At 44.5% G+C, this 14096-nt stretch overlaps 1 protein-coding gene across 2 annotated transcripts in view; it reads left to right on the top strand.

Annotated features, from left to right (window-relative positions):
• The window catches only part of PPP2R3B (protein phosphatase 2 regulatory subunit B''beta), an 877473-nt gene that overhangs the window by 602916 nt on the left and 260461 nt on the right, over positions 1–14096 (top strand). For both annotated transcript variants that reach the window (XM_069636634.1, XM_069636635.1), the window contains exon 8: positions 4580–4628. In XM_069636634.1, the coding sequence (XP_069492735.1) occupies positions 4580–4628 (49 nt within the window). The remainder of the gene's footprint in view (positions 1–4579; positions 4629–14096) is intronic.

Here is a 14096-nt window from a genome sequence, read left to right as displayed (position 1 = left end):
TGGAAATAAAAATTAAGGAAGGTGTTACTATTGCATTAGTGTGGTGACTGGATGTTTGCCTTGGCCCATTGGGTGCACGTAGTTTTTTTTATATTCTTGTGCATTCTTTATTCTTATTTGGGTATGATATTGTCACAGCATCTCTGTTCTGGTGCTTGTGGAGAAGAGGGACAGGCTGTCAGGAATGGCACTCTGTCAAGAGTGGCACAGGGTACCCAAGTAGGGTTTGGGTGGCTGTGCCGAGGTAAGGTAGCAGATAAGCACACACAGCAGGAAGTTCAACAAGAAAGAAGAGTAGGAAACAGTAGCTGTGAGCCAAAAGGGGCAAAAGATACAAAGGTTCAAACAAATTGGATTCCCTCTTGGGGTGTATGCTGAAATGGGAAAGAGTGTTCCACGAACCTTAGGAAACTCCAGCCTTCTGCACAGATTGCCATAACCGAGGCCCACGCTGTATGCTCATGGCTGGGAACAACAGCAGTGGGTGTCTGTAACACTGAAAACGCGACAAAGGAAGGGGCAAAGGTTGCCTGCCGGAAACCAACAGGCAAGCTCTGTACAAAGGGATTACATAAGACGCATGAGAAGACAAGAACAGAAATATCCAGCGAAAAGGGAGTCAATGAGCAATCTAGCAGAAGGAAATGAAGGAAAGGCAGTTAGACTGAAATAGATAACCTAAGGTGGAGTACAGAGGACTCAAGGAAGAGAACAAGGAGCAGGAGTCAGGAAAACAGAAGGCTGCAAAGTAGGAAGCAGGTCTGCAGTCAAGAGTGGCACTAGGTGCAGGCAAACTGTATTGGACTGTGTAGGCCTGTAGTAGGCTGAAAGGCACGGAGTCCAGAAGAACAGGATAGAGAGAGATTAGTAGTAGGCCACAGACAGAGAGCCCAAAAGAATAGGGCCGCTAGGTAGGGAGCCCAGAGGAGCAGGGCTGTAGGCAGCAAAGAGGTGCAGGCTGCAAGGTAGGGAGCCCAGGGAACAAGGGCTTGGAGACAGCAGAAGTTTGCAAGCTGCATGGTAGGGAGCCCAGAGGACAAGGGCTGTAGGCAGCCGGAGTGAGGCAGGCTGCAGGGCAGGGAGCCCAGAGGACAAGGATTGTAGGCAGCCGGAGTGAGGCAGGCTGCAAGGCGGGCTGCAGAGGACTAGGACTGTAGGCAGCCGGAGTGAGGTAGGCTGCAGGGCCGGGAGCCCAGAGGACAAGGACTGTAGGCAGCCGGAGTGAGGCAGGCTGCAGGGCAAGGAGCCCAGAGGAGCAGGGCAGCAAGGAGTGAGCCCAGAGGAGCAGGGCCACTGACTGTAGAGGGCTGCAGAGGACTGTAATAGGCTGCAAGGCAGGAAGCCCAGAGAACAAGGGCTGTAGGTAGAAGGCAGCGGAGCGTGATCGGCTGCAAGGCAGGGAGCCCGGAAAGGGCACTGGAACAAAACAGGATAATGCAGCAACAGGAACAGCATAAAAAGTAAAGGGTCAAGGCAAACAGGAGCGGGGAGAACTCAAGATGCAAGATCCTGTGCTCCTGCAGGCAGCTGCTTATATACAGACCTGCCCTGTTCTGAGGCAGGCTAATTGACGGCACCTGTAGCAGCACACCTGAAGACGATCTGCCTCCTCCCTCTCTGGTCCTGAGCAGGTGGAAGCAGCACTGGCCACTAGGGCTTCTGGGGATTGTGGTCCCCATAACGATGAATGAGAATAGCCAGGAATTGAGGACTGCAGCCAGGTGCATTATGGTAAATGTAGTTAATTGAATAAAATAAGAAAGAACCAAAGTTGAGCAAATTGAAATAAAAGACCAAGGCGTGAAAAGGAGTTGTTCAAGGAGTATTAGGAGGATAAATGAGTACCAAGTAGTCCATGATGGTTGCCAATGCATGCGCCAGCGGCGCGGGCATGACACAGGCAGCCATTAGCGTTCTGTCTCGTTAGTCCTCATAACTTGTCGTCCACTCTAGACTTTTTCCATCATGGCCACCAGCCAGTAGGATATGTTCACTTTCAGACTGGCGCGACAGTTCGTTGGAACCGGTTTCCCACCATCTGCACATTCGTCTTGGGTAAGACGCTAGTTCTAGCTTTCTGTGCTTTTCGCTCTCTGAGCGATATCCTCCTTTGCTCGTTTCTTCTTGCAGCTACTCTATTCTCTTCGTCAACATCCTTCCATTTACTGCCTGCTTGTTTGCTACTTAACCTGCCTGCTTGCTTTTGCCCTGTTGCTACCTTTGTGCTGTGTCCTGCTGTTCTTTGGAACCTGCTTGCTGGACATATTCCTCTTCTCCTTTGAGGAAGGTTCTGATCTAGACAATCTGATCTGCCAAGTGAAATTCTTCTCTACGGTACTTGCTTTCGACTAGACCGCCATCTGTTTTTTTTGTGTGCCTTGTGTGTTTTTTCCCCCTAACTTGGTGTCCCGGGGAGTAAGTCCCTTGTCTAGGCTGTTTTTAGACAGGCATAGTGGTTACTTCTCGTGCCAAGCCATAACTCTACCAAGAACAGAAGACCTCCAGAGAAACGAAGGGCAAGGCGAAAGACCCGAACGGAACAATCCCCTCACTCCTCGTCGGTAGGTTCAGGTGAGGATTAGAAGGGGGTTGTTGACGGATATATAGCCTCTGTTCCAATTTCAATGCTGCCCTCACCACACGCTGCTCACAAAGACAAGAAATTTGCTCCTCAGCTCCTTTCTGCCATGAGGGCATGGAACGCTGTTCTCCCATAGAAGGAAGACATGCATTAATATTTTGTCACTGACAAACAACTGTTTTTCATTCCTGCAGCCCCAGAGTCTGTTGTTCTTGTTTTGATGAGCAGAAAGACCCTCATCTTCCAAGTAGAATAGTTCCCACCATCTGCATATCCTACAACATGATCCCTAACCAAAGGTTACAAAATGTGAGAACCCCTCCTCTGAAAAACAAGGCTAAATAATGTGACGTATGGGATGCCATAACCATGTGTATACCAGTCTGGTCCTGCCCACAAAGGCAGTGCTGCATTTAAAGACCAGGCACTAATTCTCTGAACAAGAGTACCAAAGGCATCCGCTGACACATTTCTATCTTATTAGGCGTCATTAGTCAGATGATATTTTGGTGTAGCATCGCTCTATATAGAGCAAGGTGGCCCAGTCTGGTTTTCCCTTACTGGTATGGTGCATTCTCAGCAGAGGCGCCCTCAAATGTTTATAACATTTTGAAATGTTGGGGGGGGGGGGGGGGGGTTTCATTCTAAGTTAGTAAAGGTAATCCAGACGTGAAAAACAAGGTCATCCAAGTTCACAAATACACAGTAATTTATGATGTCCTGAAAAACATTGATCATTTGTTGGAACGCAAGCAGGGCATTACATGGCTCGTGCAATATTACAATATACTCCGTGTCCTCAGCGTAGATAACTGAGGATAGCACAGGGGCAACCCGCTGGTCTTGGAATTAAAACCATGCAGAGCAACAGAGGTTCGAATCCCAGACCTGTGCTTAGAAACCGAACTCAGGTATGGTATTAAACAAATAAAATAAATAAATCTGTTGAAAGTGGTGTTCCATTCTTCAATCAGACAAATATAACAAATAGAGTTCTCCCTGAGATGCAGATTTATAAACCATATAGGTCTTGGGATGCATGATCGCACCATTGCCACGAGCTGTGCCCTTCACTGGCTGCCTGTGAAGCACAGAATTCAATGCAAAGCTCTCACGTTGACTCAAATATCTCACATGTGACGCGCCCCTCCCTATATCTGGCTGATCGACTAAAGGCAGCACCATGCAGGAGAACACTTCACTCGAATAACAATAAATTGCTCTCCCTGCCCTGATTTAAATCACGAAACTATGGGGGAATCGAATTCGATACGTGGGCTCCTAGCAAATGGAACGAGCTTCCTGAGGGTATTCCTTGCTTGAATCAAATAATTATTTTTGAATATATTACCCAATTTTTTAAATGACCAGTTTCCAAAATGTTACTACAGTGTTTGCAGATGCAATAGTTTGTTCCACTGAACTCTTTTAATTAGCATTGTAAATTTAAATCGGAAGAGATTGCGTTATTTTTTTAACCACAGGATTACCTTCCATGTTCCAAGTAATATGGGGCATGCCCGTTTTTTTTTGTTTACTCGACTAAGAGCACATCAGATGTAAGGTTGATTAGGTGTTGATGTGCCTTACTAGTGTGTGAGATGCTTTACATTTTTTCATTTTACCTCTTCCTGCCTGCAACCCGACCCTGGTGGATAGCTTACTGAGGTGAGCGCTCGTCTCAGACTTTGAGCCAGCTTGCAATTCAAAATTCTTGCAATGTTGACTCAGTCCTTCATCCTTCCCAGGTCGAAAAAGTGGGTTTCAGTAACCCTTTCACTGCTGCATGCATTTTTGCAATGTGCTAACCGCTATAAGCATTAAATGCAGAAAAAATGTGTTGGCACTGAGATCTTTCTGTCCACGATGTGACATACCTGGAGGAATCCTGCTTAAAAACCTAATATTACTTTAAAGATATCCATGTTTGTACTTGGTGACTGCTAACGTTCCAAAACTCCTCATGTTGGGTATTCATTCATACCTTTTCTCCCACAGCTATATCCAATCGAATGCTACAGAGAATATTTTCAGGAGCAGTAACAAGGTAAGAATTGTGTTCGCTAGTTTTGGCAAACTGTATTTGAAAGAGTAGTTGGCAGGGACAGACTCTTAGGTCTAGCTTCTTTCAATTCCCACAATGTTGTAATCCTGTGCCACCATGTGGCAGAAGATGAATGTGGGCCCTCGCAGTTTTAAAACAGTGAAATGCACAACAACACTTATCACTTTACCCTCCTTTTCATAAACTCTTCAATTCATTCCCACTGTGATTTATCATTACTTACAAAATATAATCAGAAAGGGGTTTGTTCATCCTGGATGATATTTTAAGTGCAAAATGTATCAACACAAGTTATAGATGTTACTTAATTTTATTTGTTTAAAGCAACACTGCTAAGAGTCGGTGGGACGTCACGTCCTACTTCCAGTGCCATTAGCCCCCTCTAGTGTCAGTATGCAAGGATCGGTCCCAAAAAAGACCAGACAATCTTGTTGGTGGATGAGGAGATCTATGCAAGGTTACAGGTGCAGTACCACAGAGGGGTGATCAGGCTGAGGGTAGGCTTACAGAGTGTGAGGAGGGTGGGCAAGGAAAGAACTCTGCAATCTGGACAGCAGCGGAAGTTCATGCATAAGTAGCCCAACATTGAGCTAGGCTGAAAGACCCATGCAAATAAAGGGGAGGTCGCAGGAACGTGATCATGGGGTGGGTGGACGGCTGATGAGGGCTTGATATTACAGTGGTGGTGCACAGAGAGCTGCCTAGGTTTGCCCAAATGCCAGAAATTGCAGGAGTTGAAGCTAGAGATTTGTGAATGGAAAATGTGCATCTAGGATTACTACCCAAACCAGCATGCAAAGTATTGCCCCCTTCTCCTTTGTGTGTTGCCCAGACTTTCTTTTTATCTCCCTTTTATGTCAGAATGCCCCCATAAGCACAGTTCGGTCCCAGGATTGTCTCGCTTCTCAAGGTCAGGAACAAATGCAAATTCCTTTTCGCTTTTTAGGATACCTCGGGCATTGTGTATAAAAGTGCAACAGGTTTCTTCACAGGGTTTGAAGATGATATGACAGGATAGGCTTCTAAAGTGCCCTGATGCCTTGGAAGTGGTTTCTTCGTACTAAAGACTGCAGAAATGTTGTAATTAGAATCTACTGCACTAGAGACTTGGAATCACTGGAGCCTTTTCTTCAGCTTGCGATTAAGACTTGGTAAGGTTAGTCACATGACATAGAGCAACGGGCAGAGTGTTCTACTAAATGGTAGCCTAAACGGAGAATTCCTGGCCACCAAGCCAAGGGGGCTTTCATAGTATGCCAGTGAGAACAAAAGTCCGAGTGAGGCAGCACAAAGCTGCTTAGAGAAGGTGTCAGACTTATCTCAAAAGAGGGAGATGACCAGTATTCAGGGTTTACAGAATAGGGCTATACTACTGTGGCACAAGGAAACACTGACCAAAGCTTTGTATTAAAAAGAATATATTTATTTTACACACTTCTAAGATTAATTACAGTTATTAAAGCAAGTTAAAATCAGTCAAGAAAAGTATACACAACTCCCTAGTCAAATTGTAGACAAGTTTGAGCAAGAGTGAAAACTGAGCAAAACGGCACAGTGAAAACCAAACACAAATGGCACTCTAGCAATTTCTCACAAGGGAGGGAAAGCACAAGTTATACAGGAATATATTCTTAGACACCCTAGCAACACTACCCATAAGTTTGTGAACAAGTTTAGACACAGCAGTACTTTAGCATGCATAATAATTAAATGAAAACCGAGCAAAATGGCACTTCACAAGTTTTAAAAGTGGGAAGGAAAAGGTGGTTATAAGAAGTAGGTGCACCAACACAGTTCTAGTTGAGAAGCAATCTAGAGAAGGAAGTTCTAACAAATTCAGCCAGAGTCAATAGGCCTGTGCCAGAGTCGGTGGTACAGGGCAAAGAGCCCAGGAGCAAAATATTCTTGTAGCTGCAGTCAAATCTTTGTTAAACGATTCGAAAAGGTGGATGCAGAAGGTGAAGAGAATGTTAGAGGATAGGGGCAGCCAACCCAGCAGGTAGGTAAAGGATTTAAAACACCTTTAGCACTACCATGTGAAAAGGGAGGCCTTGCGGAACAAAGTACCTTAAAATGTAGAAGAGGCTCCTGCGGTGGCGGTTGTTCCTGGCAGTTCCTGCAGTTCGGGAGATCCAGCAGAGTTAGAGAGACTCTCGTCGTGGAGGAAGGTTCGAGTTACTGCACTGCCCAGGGATGAAACCAGCCGCGGTGCTGCCCAATGAATAAAAGGTACGCTCCTTTAAATCGCAGTCCGGGTGCCTGGCTATCCGGTCTTCGAGTGCAGAGCACTGGCGATTTGACCAAGGCAGGTTCAGGAATGCGATTGGCAAGCTGGTTGGCCACACCAGCTCAAGAGAAGAAGGCTCTTGCAGATGAAGATCTTCTCTTGTCGTGTGGAGAAAAGTGGTGAGACGCTGCAGCAGGGCTTCACCGGTGGTTCAGTCGTTGCAGATGTCTTTGGCTTCTCTCCTCTTCGGCTTCTTAGTTCCAGTGGCAACGTCTTGCTCTTCCAGTCTTCGGGACCCTGCTTTTATGCAAAAAGATCCCAATTCATACAGCCTAGCTGTCACTCACACAGTGGAGTGGTCATTCTGCTGACTCAGTGGCGCCGAAAGGAGGGCTTCCTGGCAGAAGCCCACCAAAAGGACGAACAAAGGATCCCCAACCTGGGTTAGGAGTTTATAGAAAGACACGAGAAAGAATTTATATAAAAGTTCTGGCAAATAAAACCTACCGGAGTAAAGTTAATATAAAAATAAACCAGCAGTATGTTAGAGACTGTCAGTAAATGTGGTATCCTGTGGTAGCCTGGAACAATGGGAAAATTCCATAGGGAAATATTTGCGGTCGAATATTTTTGGTAGTAACCACTGCCACCAGCCAGAAACTTTTGAGAGAGGGACTGTACAGTACCCTCCTGAAAATGAACATAAGGGAAAAATGATTAACCCTTGCCAGTACCTCCATAGTAAGATGGGTTGTACTGGTTTTGTTCATAAAGATTGACTAGTAAAGTCAATTGGGACTTTACATGCCCTGGGAGACAGTAGTCAGTCCCAGGGTATGGAGTCTATGTTTGGGGGTCGCTTCGACACCCCTTTGTCACTACACGCAGGGTGCTGTGTAACACATGTGGATAAAGATGGTTCCCATGGAGGAGAGATAAACACCGTAGACATTAAACACAATAAAATAGCCTAGAACACACATAGCAAATATGCCTAAGAGTGGAAAAAAGAGTCACACTCTTAGCAGGAGAAAAAACAAACCCTTCAAATACAGCAAAGCTGCTGGGGGACTCTATAGATAAGAGAAATTAACCATAGAATGAGAATTCTCCGTAACAGAGATTCAAAAGGACTTCAAGAAAATCTAGGTCAAGTAGTATTAACTACAGCTGTATACGGTCCACCAAATCAAAAGCTGTGGACAGATCCATAATGCCAAAAATAGGGTTTCCTTTTTCAGGAGTGTGTATTTCGAAATTGATACTGAAGGGCTCTTATTTGGTCTTTGTGCTATAATTTTTAATTTCAATAATATCAGAATAAAAAATAACATTTTTCAGCTTGGTCTAATTCATGATTTGTGAACATTAGCCTGTGCCAGACCCAGACAGGGCTGTGAATGTTATCAATGCTGCACTTGGTCACAGTTGTGAATATTAGCCTGCACCAGACCTAGTCAGCAATGTGAATGTTAAGCTGTCCATCATTTGGAGGGAATTGTGAACATTAGCCTGCGCCAGACCCATACTAGATTGTGAATGATAGCAATACTGCACTTAGTTAGAATTGCAATCATTAGCCTGCGCCGGACCTGGACAAGATTATGAATATTGGCAATGCCGCACTCTGTTAGAATTGTGAACATTAGCCTGCACCAGACTGTGACAGGATTGTGAAGGTTAGCCTGAGTCGCTTCTAGATATAAATGCAAATGGTGGCATGTCGCACACTTGAGTGGAGCTGTGAACATTAGCCTGAGTCACTTCTAGATAGAAATGCAAATGTTGGCATGTCCCCCACTTGAGTGGAGCTGTGAAAATTAGCCTGATTCGCAGCTGGATAGAAATGCAAATGTAAATGTTAACATGCCCCACATGTGTATCAATGTGTACCCTCCTTTCCTGTTCCCCATGCTGTTGCTATATATCCGTATCCCCCCTCCTGTCGCTGTAAGGCCAGCCCCCTGTCTCTGTGTCCATGTGCCGATCTGTTCCCTGCCAGCCAGTTCACGTGCCTGATCTGAGGCGCTTTAAAGGTAACCATCATATCACATCACTACGCTTACTCTCTACTATACACCATCATTCAACTAGAACACAGCTATACCCCTGATTAATTCGGCCTAGCTGTTCGCATATGAATACGACCCCATGAACACCTCATCACTCTAATAGAACGCAGCTAGCCGAGCACATTCCGGCCTAGTTGCTCACCTATGCATCCTTTCAGGCCTAACGCAGCCAGAGCCCAGTCTGGGTGTCCACCCACCAGACTGCACACATCCAACTGATATCTTCAGCACCACACCTAACGCTAGGATGCAGCTACCATCCTGCAATTACATTAGCTGCACACATATCTGGTACACTGACGCACCCTACGACACTATCTCTCTCTACTGACCAGAACTACGGTGCCCGAGGGCCTTCAACCTACCAGCGCTTTGAGGTCATACCAATGATATGTAGAGCACTATATAAATGCCAAGTAACATAACATAACATAGCCTTTCTAAGAATTTGCCAAATGCTTATGGATAAATGTTTCTATGATCAAAATAAGTCGGCTTCAAAAGATAACGGATCTGTACTATTTATTGTCATAGAAATATTCAAACAAAATACTGACATGTGTTTCAACAGGAAGGTCTTTTTTAAGACATTGGTTCCCATATGGTTTTATGCTATTGCTGATTTATAGTTACCCTGTATAAGCGTTGTCTTGTATTAGAGAAAATAAAGTCATGCAGTATTCAAATATCCTTTAATGAAGAATTTCTGATAGAAATATTAGCACTGTTGTATTCTTTTCTAGTAGAATGTCCAAAATTCTAAGATTATGGATGTATTACATCCAAAATGTTATTCAGCTAGAAGAACTGGCTTTTCCATTATGGGCTGGTCAACTCTCTCTGAAAGGGCTTGTTTGCAGCCTTCCTAGGAACCAGTCATCCAAATGATATGAGCTCCCCAGCCCATCTCCAGTTGTGTTCAGAAATATTCTCCAATGTTCATCACCCAATATTAATAACCCCTCAATTCAGTGTGCAAGCTATTTTATATCTTCAGCTCCTCCGCACATATTGTGAATAAGTTGTGGCTTCCACCAATCCCATGACTGCAAAACCGGCAGGGAATTTCACTTCTCATGTTATGGAGAGGCCTTTCCTTTAATTTAATTTAACTTCAGATGTTAATGAGCAAGTTTCATTGGAAAAAGTCATTTTCTGTAGATCAGAAGGAATAACTCAAAACGTGAAATGTTCCTGTACATTGTGTATTTCTATAGGTAGTAATTTTTCCCATTTATCTTTGTATTTTCCATTACCCACCAGGTGTATTACAGGTGATTTTTATATAGATTAAAAGAGATATTTTTTAGGTATAAATTGCAAGTTAATAGGACCTTCCTTTCAAAAGATATGAATTTTCAAGTGATGACTTTTTTAATTTAAATTGCACATAAAGGACCTTTTCTTCAAGAATTGTATGTCAAGTGAATGCCGGTTTCAGCCTGCAGGTGTCAATGACGGTGCATGAGAAATTGGATTGCTTCCATTTTACTGACGCAGGAAGTGTTGGTGAAGTCTGGTATGTCAGGTCTGGGGGTTACTTCCAGTTTACCCGTTCAGCTCCCAGGACCCAACAACCCTTTCCCCAGAAAAAACAGGACTCGGCCAAGGGCAAGTTAGCCTGTTGTTTATTACAAAAACCCAACAGGGATCATACATGACATTCAAAAATCTCCAGAGTCACCAGTCCCAAACCCTTGTCAAGCCTTTTTGTTGCAGAGTATTGTCACAACATGGGCCCTTCCCCGAAAAACCTATCTCACTTTCTGATCGGGTGATCGGAGTGGTAGACAGTATAGATTGCCCCTATGGATCTGGGTTGATTGGCCCCCCTCATGTCAGGTGGCTGGCCTGCCCCTTCCCCAAGTAACAAACTATTACATTGTTGCTTGGTCGCAGCATTACCATTGGCCCTTGCCTTCTGCTATCCACCCCTGGATTTCTGCCCTCTGATTGGCTGGAACTGGTCATCCCAGGCCTGTTACCAGCTCTGTTCTCAGCGCTCTCTGTGCACCTCTTCAAGGTGATGAGAATGACTTGGTTCCCAGTGTATCTGTTGGCAGTACCAGCTTGCCTGTGAGAGTTCTCTCCATGTTGCAACATTGTTGACAAGTTTATATGTCTCTTCATGTCTGTGTTGCTGAGAACTGTTCATCTTCCCACCGCGAGTGCATAACCATTGTCTAGCTTGGCCGCATCACATGTTTGAGGACCATGAAATCAAGCTCTTCTGGTCTGCAATTTATGAGGATTTATTCTGTTTTTCTGCAGATGGCCCTTGTCGTTTTAAGTTTAGAATTGCTGCTTGTCTCTGACCTTGGCTATGAGCCCTGGCCTTCCTGTTCTGTGCAGCCTGGTTCTGCTTTTCCTCATCTCTCGTCCTGCGGTTTGTGGCCTGATGTGATCCCGTTAATACTTATACTACGATTTCTACACATCTATATCGTGCTATGTTTCCTATAGCTCCACAGGGTTAGTTGCCATAAGCATCTGCAAGCTTGGCTGCATCACTTTGTTTCCTTTCGTTTAGAGTTTCTGCACTTGGCTGAGAAAAATAATAAAAGCTTTTGACAGTATGTATGTGTATTTATCCTCTATCTACGAACTGTGTAAGCATGTTCCTGGTGTATACAAGTGTGTGTTTGTGTAACGTTATTCATGGTTGCGAGTGTACTTCATGACTAACGTGGCTATATCGTGGTGTCACTAAGGACGTCAGCACAGTGGTTTCCCGGCATTAGTCAACGTCCTCCATTGAGGAATTTGCTCCATGACTAATGTTGTAAAGACGTTGACTGGATAAGGTTTAAATGGCTTTCTGAGAGAATATCTTTGGACATACGTATCAGTCTAGTCTTCTCAGTAGTTTTGCAACATTGTTTGATGCAAATCTTGACCATACACATTCCCGCTAGTACTAGTATTAATGCTCCTAGTTATACTTCCAGTCCGTCTCCTAACCATGTTGGAATCCATGACCATATGCATGACAACCAGCTCTGGTCCTTTTCTGTCCCTTTGGCTTCCTCCTCCATCTTGGCGTGCATCTTCGATAATCTTGTCACTGCCTCTGTCAGTGTGCCATTCCTTCAGTCATTTGCAGGCACGAACGTGCAACAGGAAATCCCGATCTTGGAGCAAATCCTCCTTCCATTGCTGTGCGGAGGTCTAGAACATATCTGTTTTGGAGTCTCATTAACCTTAGTGCTCAGAGCTCTTCTTTTATTGCATTGAAACCATTTACTGTATAGTTAATTGTCTGCATCAGCTCCCATCTTGTTATCTGCAACCATTTTGCGTTTGTATATGTCTGGACAGCTGGAACTGACGCAAAAAACATCTCTGTCCTGCTGAACAACTTATGCTCAGGTGGTACATCGTCTAGTGATGCTTCAGCTTCTGATGAGAAATAGTTTTCTCTTTTCACTCCACTCACTTCTACTGACCGTATCCTTCTTGCCTTTTCTTCCACTTTGATTAATATCTTTTTTCTCTTGTTAGCATCCATTTTAGGGAAGTTGTCTATCTTCACATCCTTCTGTGGCACTACCAGTGCTGGCATATTGATGTGCACCAATGAGCAAACTCCTCCCCAGTTGGGTGGCAGCTTATCGTATGCCTTGGATCCACACACCCAATAGCTGTCCATTAATACTGCTGTGCCAACCTTCATTGCTGGATGCTTTTCTGTGTACCTACACTCTGTACTATCTCCAACCTTAACTGCACCATCATTCTGGTAACATAATGCTGGTTTCTTCAGTGGTATTATGGGCATTGGTCCAGCTTCATTGTTTACCCAGGTGAGCAACGTGGTACTCGCATCCCATTCTTACAGGCACTTGTCGTTTTCTCCTTGCACTGTGTTTACCGGTGCTTGTATTAGGGTGTGTGCTTTGCTACCTACTATTCCCTCTTCCCATCCTTCTGCTGTGTATATTTGGCCATACACCAGCATCTATGGTCTTTCCCAGCATCCTGGTTCTCCTCCTATTTCCTTGTCCCCCCCTCTTCGGGCATGGTAATTCTTTCGTTATTGTTTTGGCCATCAGGTATGAATTGCCAGTAATTGTTCATCATGTCAAGAGTCTTTATAGAACTGTCGTCATATGGGTACGTCGCCTTGGACATCCATCCTAATGTTGCTGTTTTTCCTTGTAATCGTCCACGGGTTGTAACCATGGATGGGTACATAAGGCATTGTGCTCTTGCTGCTGGTATTTCAGTTGCTATAAATGTTCTGGAGGCACTCATGGTATGGGGGATTAGTGAGCAGACATAGCAGCTCTCCACAGTGGTTTCTTTACCTACTTTGGTCATGTGCTTGTACCACATATTGTTAGACACTCAAGCAGTGCCGGTGAGATATAGGTCCATCCCTTACATATCTGTATCAGCACTGCGATTAGCTCTCCTTACAGCGCTCCCTTGTCCACATGACATAGTCGTTCCACCTGCTGGAGTTGGGGTAATGTTAGTAGAGGATTCAGCGCTAGCGCTAGATACAAGGGATATTTGCCAAAAAAGAAAAGCAAAAACACCACTTGGAAATAAGAGACAAGACAAGATAAGCACTTTTTAAATAACCGTTTCCATTATCTGTGCTGCTTGGATCCTGGTGCAGCTTTGAAGAGATCAGTTGCCTGCCTGAAATGTGTAAAAATTAGCATTAATGTATTAGTATTATATTAGTTAAAGCCCTGTAGACTATGTAGTCTGTCATGGTAAAAATGAATAGTTGTTCCCACAGAGTTTTAATTCTAGGGTCTCTGAGGACTGCAAGGACAGATGGGTTTCCTCTTTCTAGTTGGGGGTAAACTTGGGCCAGGTATGCTGTGAAGACATGGAAATACACATTAGGATAGCGTGCCCGAGACCTGTTGAAGCTTCTAATAAATTGGACAAATTGACCTTGGAAGGTGTCAGGTTGGGGATCAATAGGAAGCATGGAAGAAATGCAATAAAAACAGTCGCACTTTCACGATGAATGTGTGCGGAAAGAAAAATAACAGTGTACCCTCACTCCGGATGTGTAGGAACTCCTTGCCCTAATTCTGCTGCCCGTGAGCGATTAACCATTGGGTGTCCTCTGCTAGGTAGTGCTGCTTCCAAATTATTCCTTTGCTCTTCTTGCTGAGGATCATTGGCCCT

Source organism: Ambystoma mexicanum, chromosome 7p (genome assembly GCF_040938575.1).
Source record: "Ambystoma mexicanum isolate Mex_15411 chromosome 7p, UKY_AmexF1_1, whole genome shotgun sequence".
Lineage (NCBI taxonomy): Eukaryota > Metazoa > Chordata > Amphibia > Caudata > Ambystomatidae > Ambystoma > Ambystoma mexicanum.
Note: the sequence above shows the minus strand (reverse complement) of the source record. Positions and strands in the feature narration are given on the sequence as shown.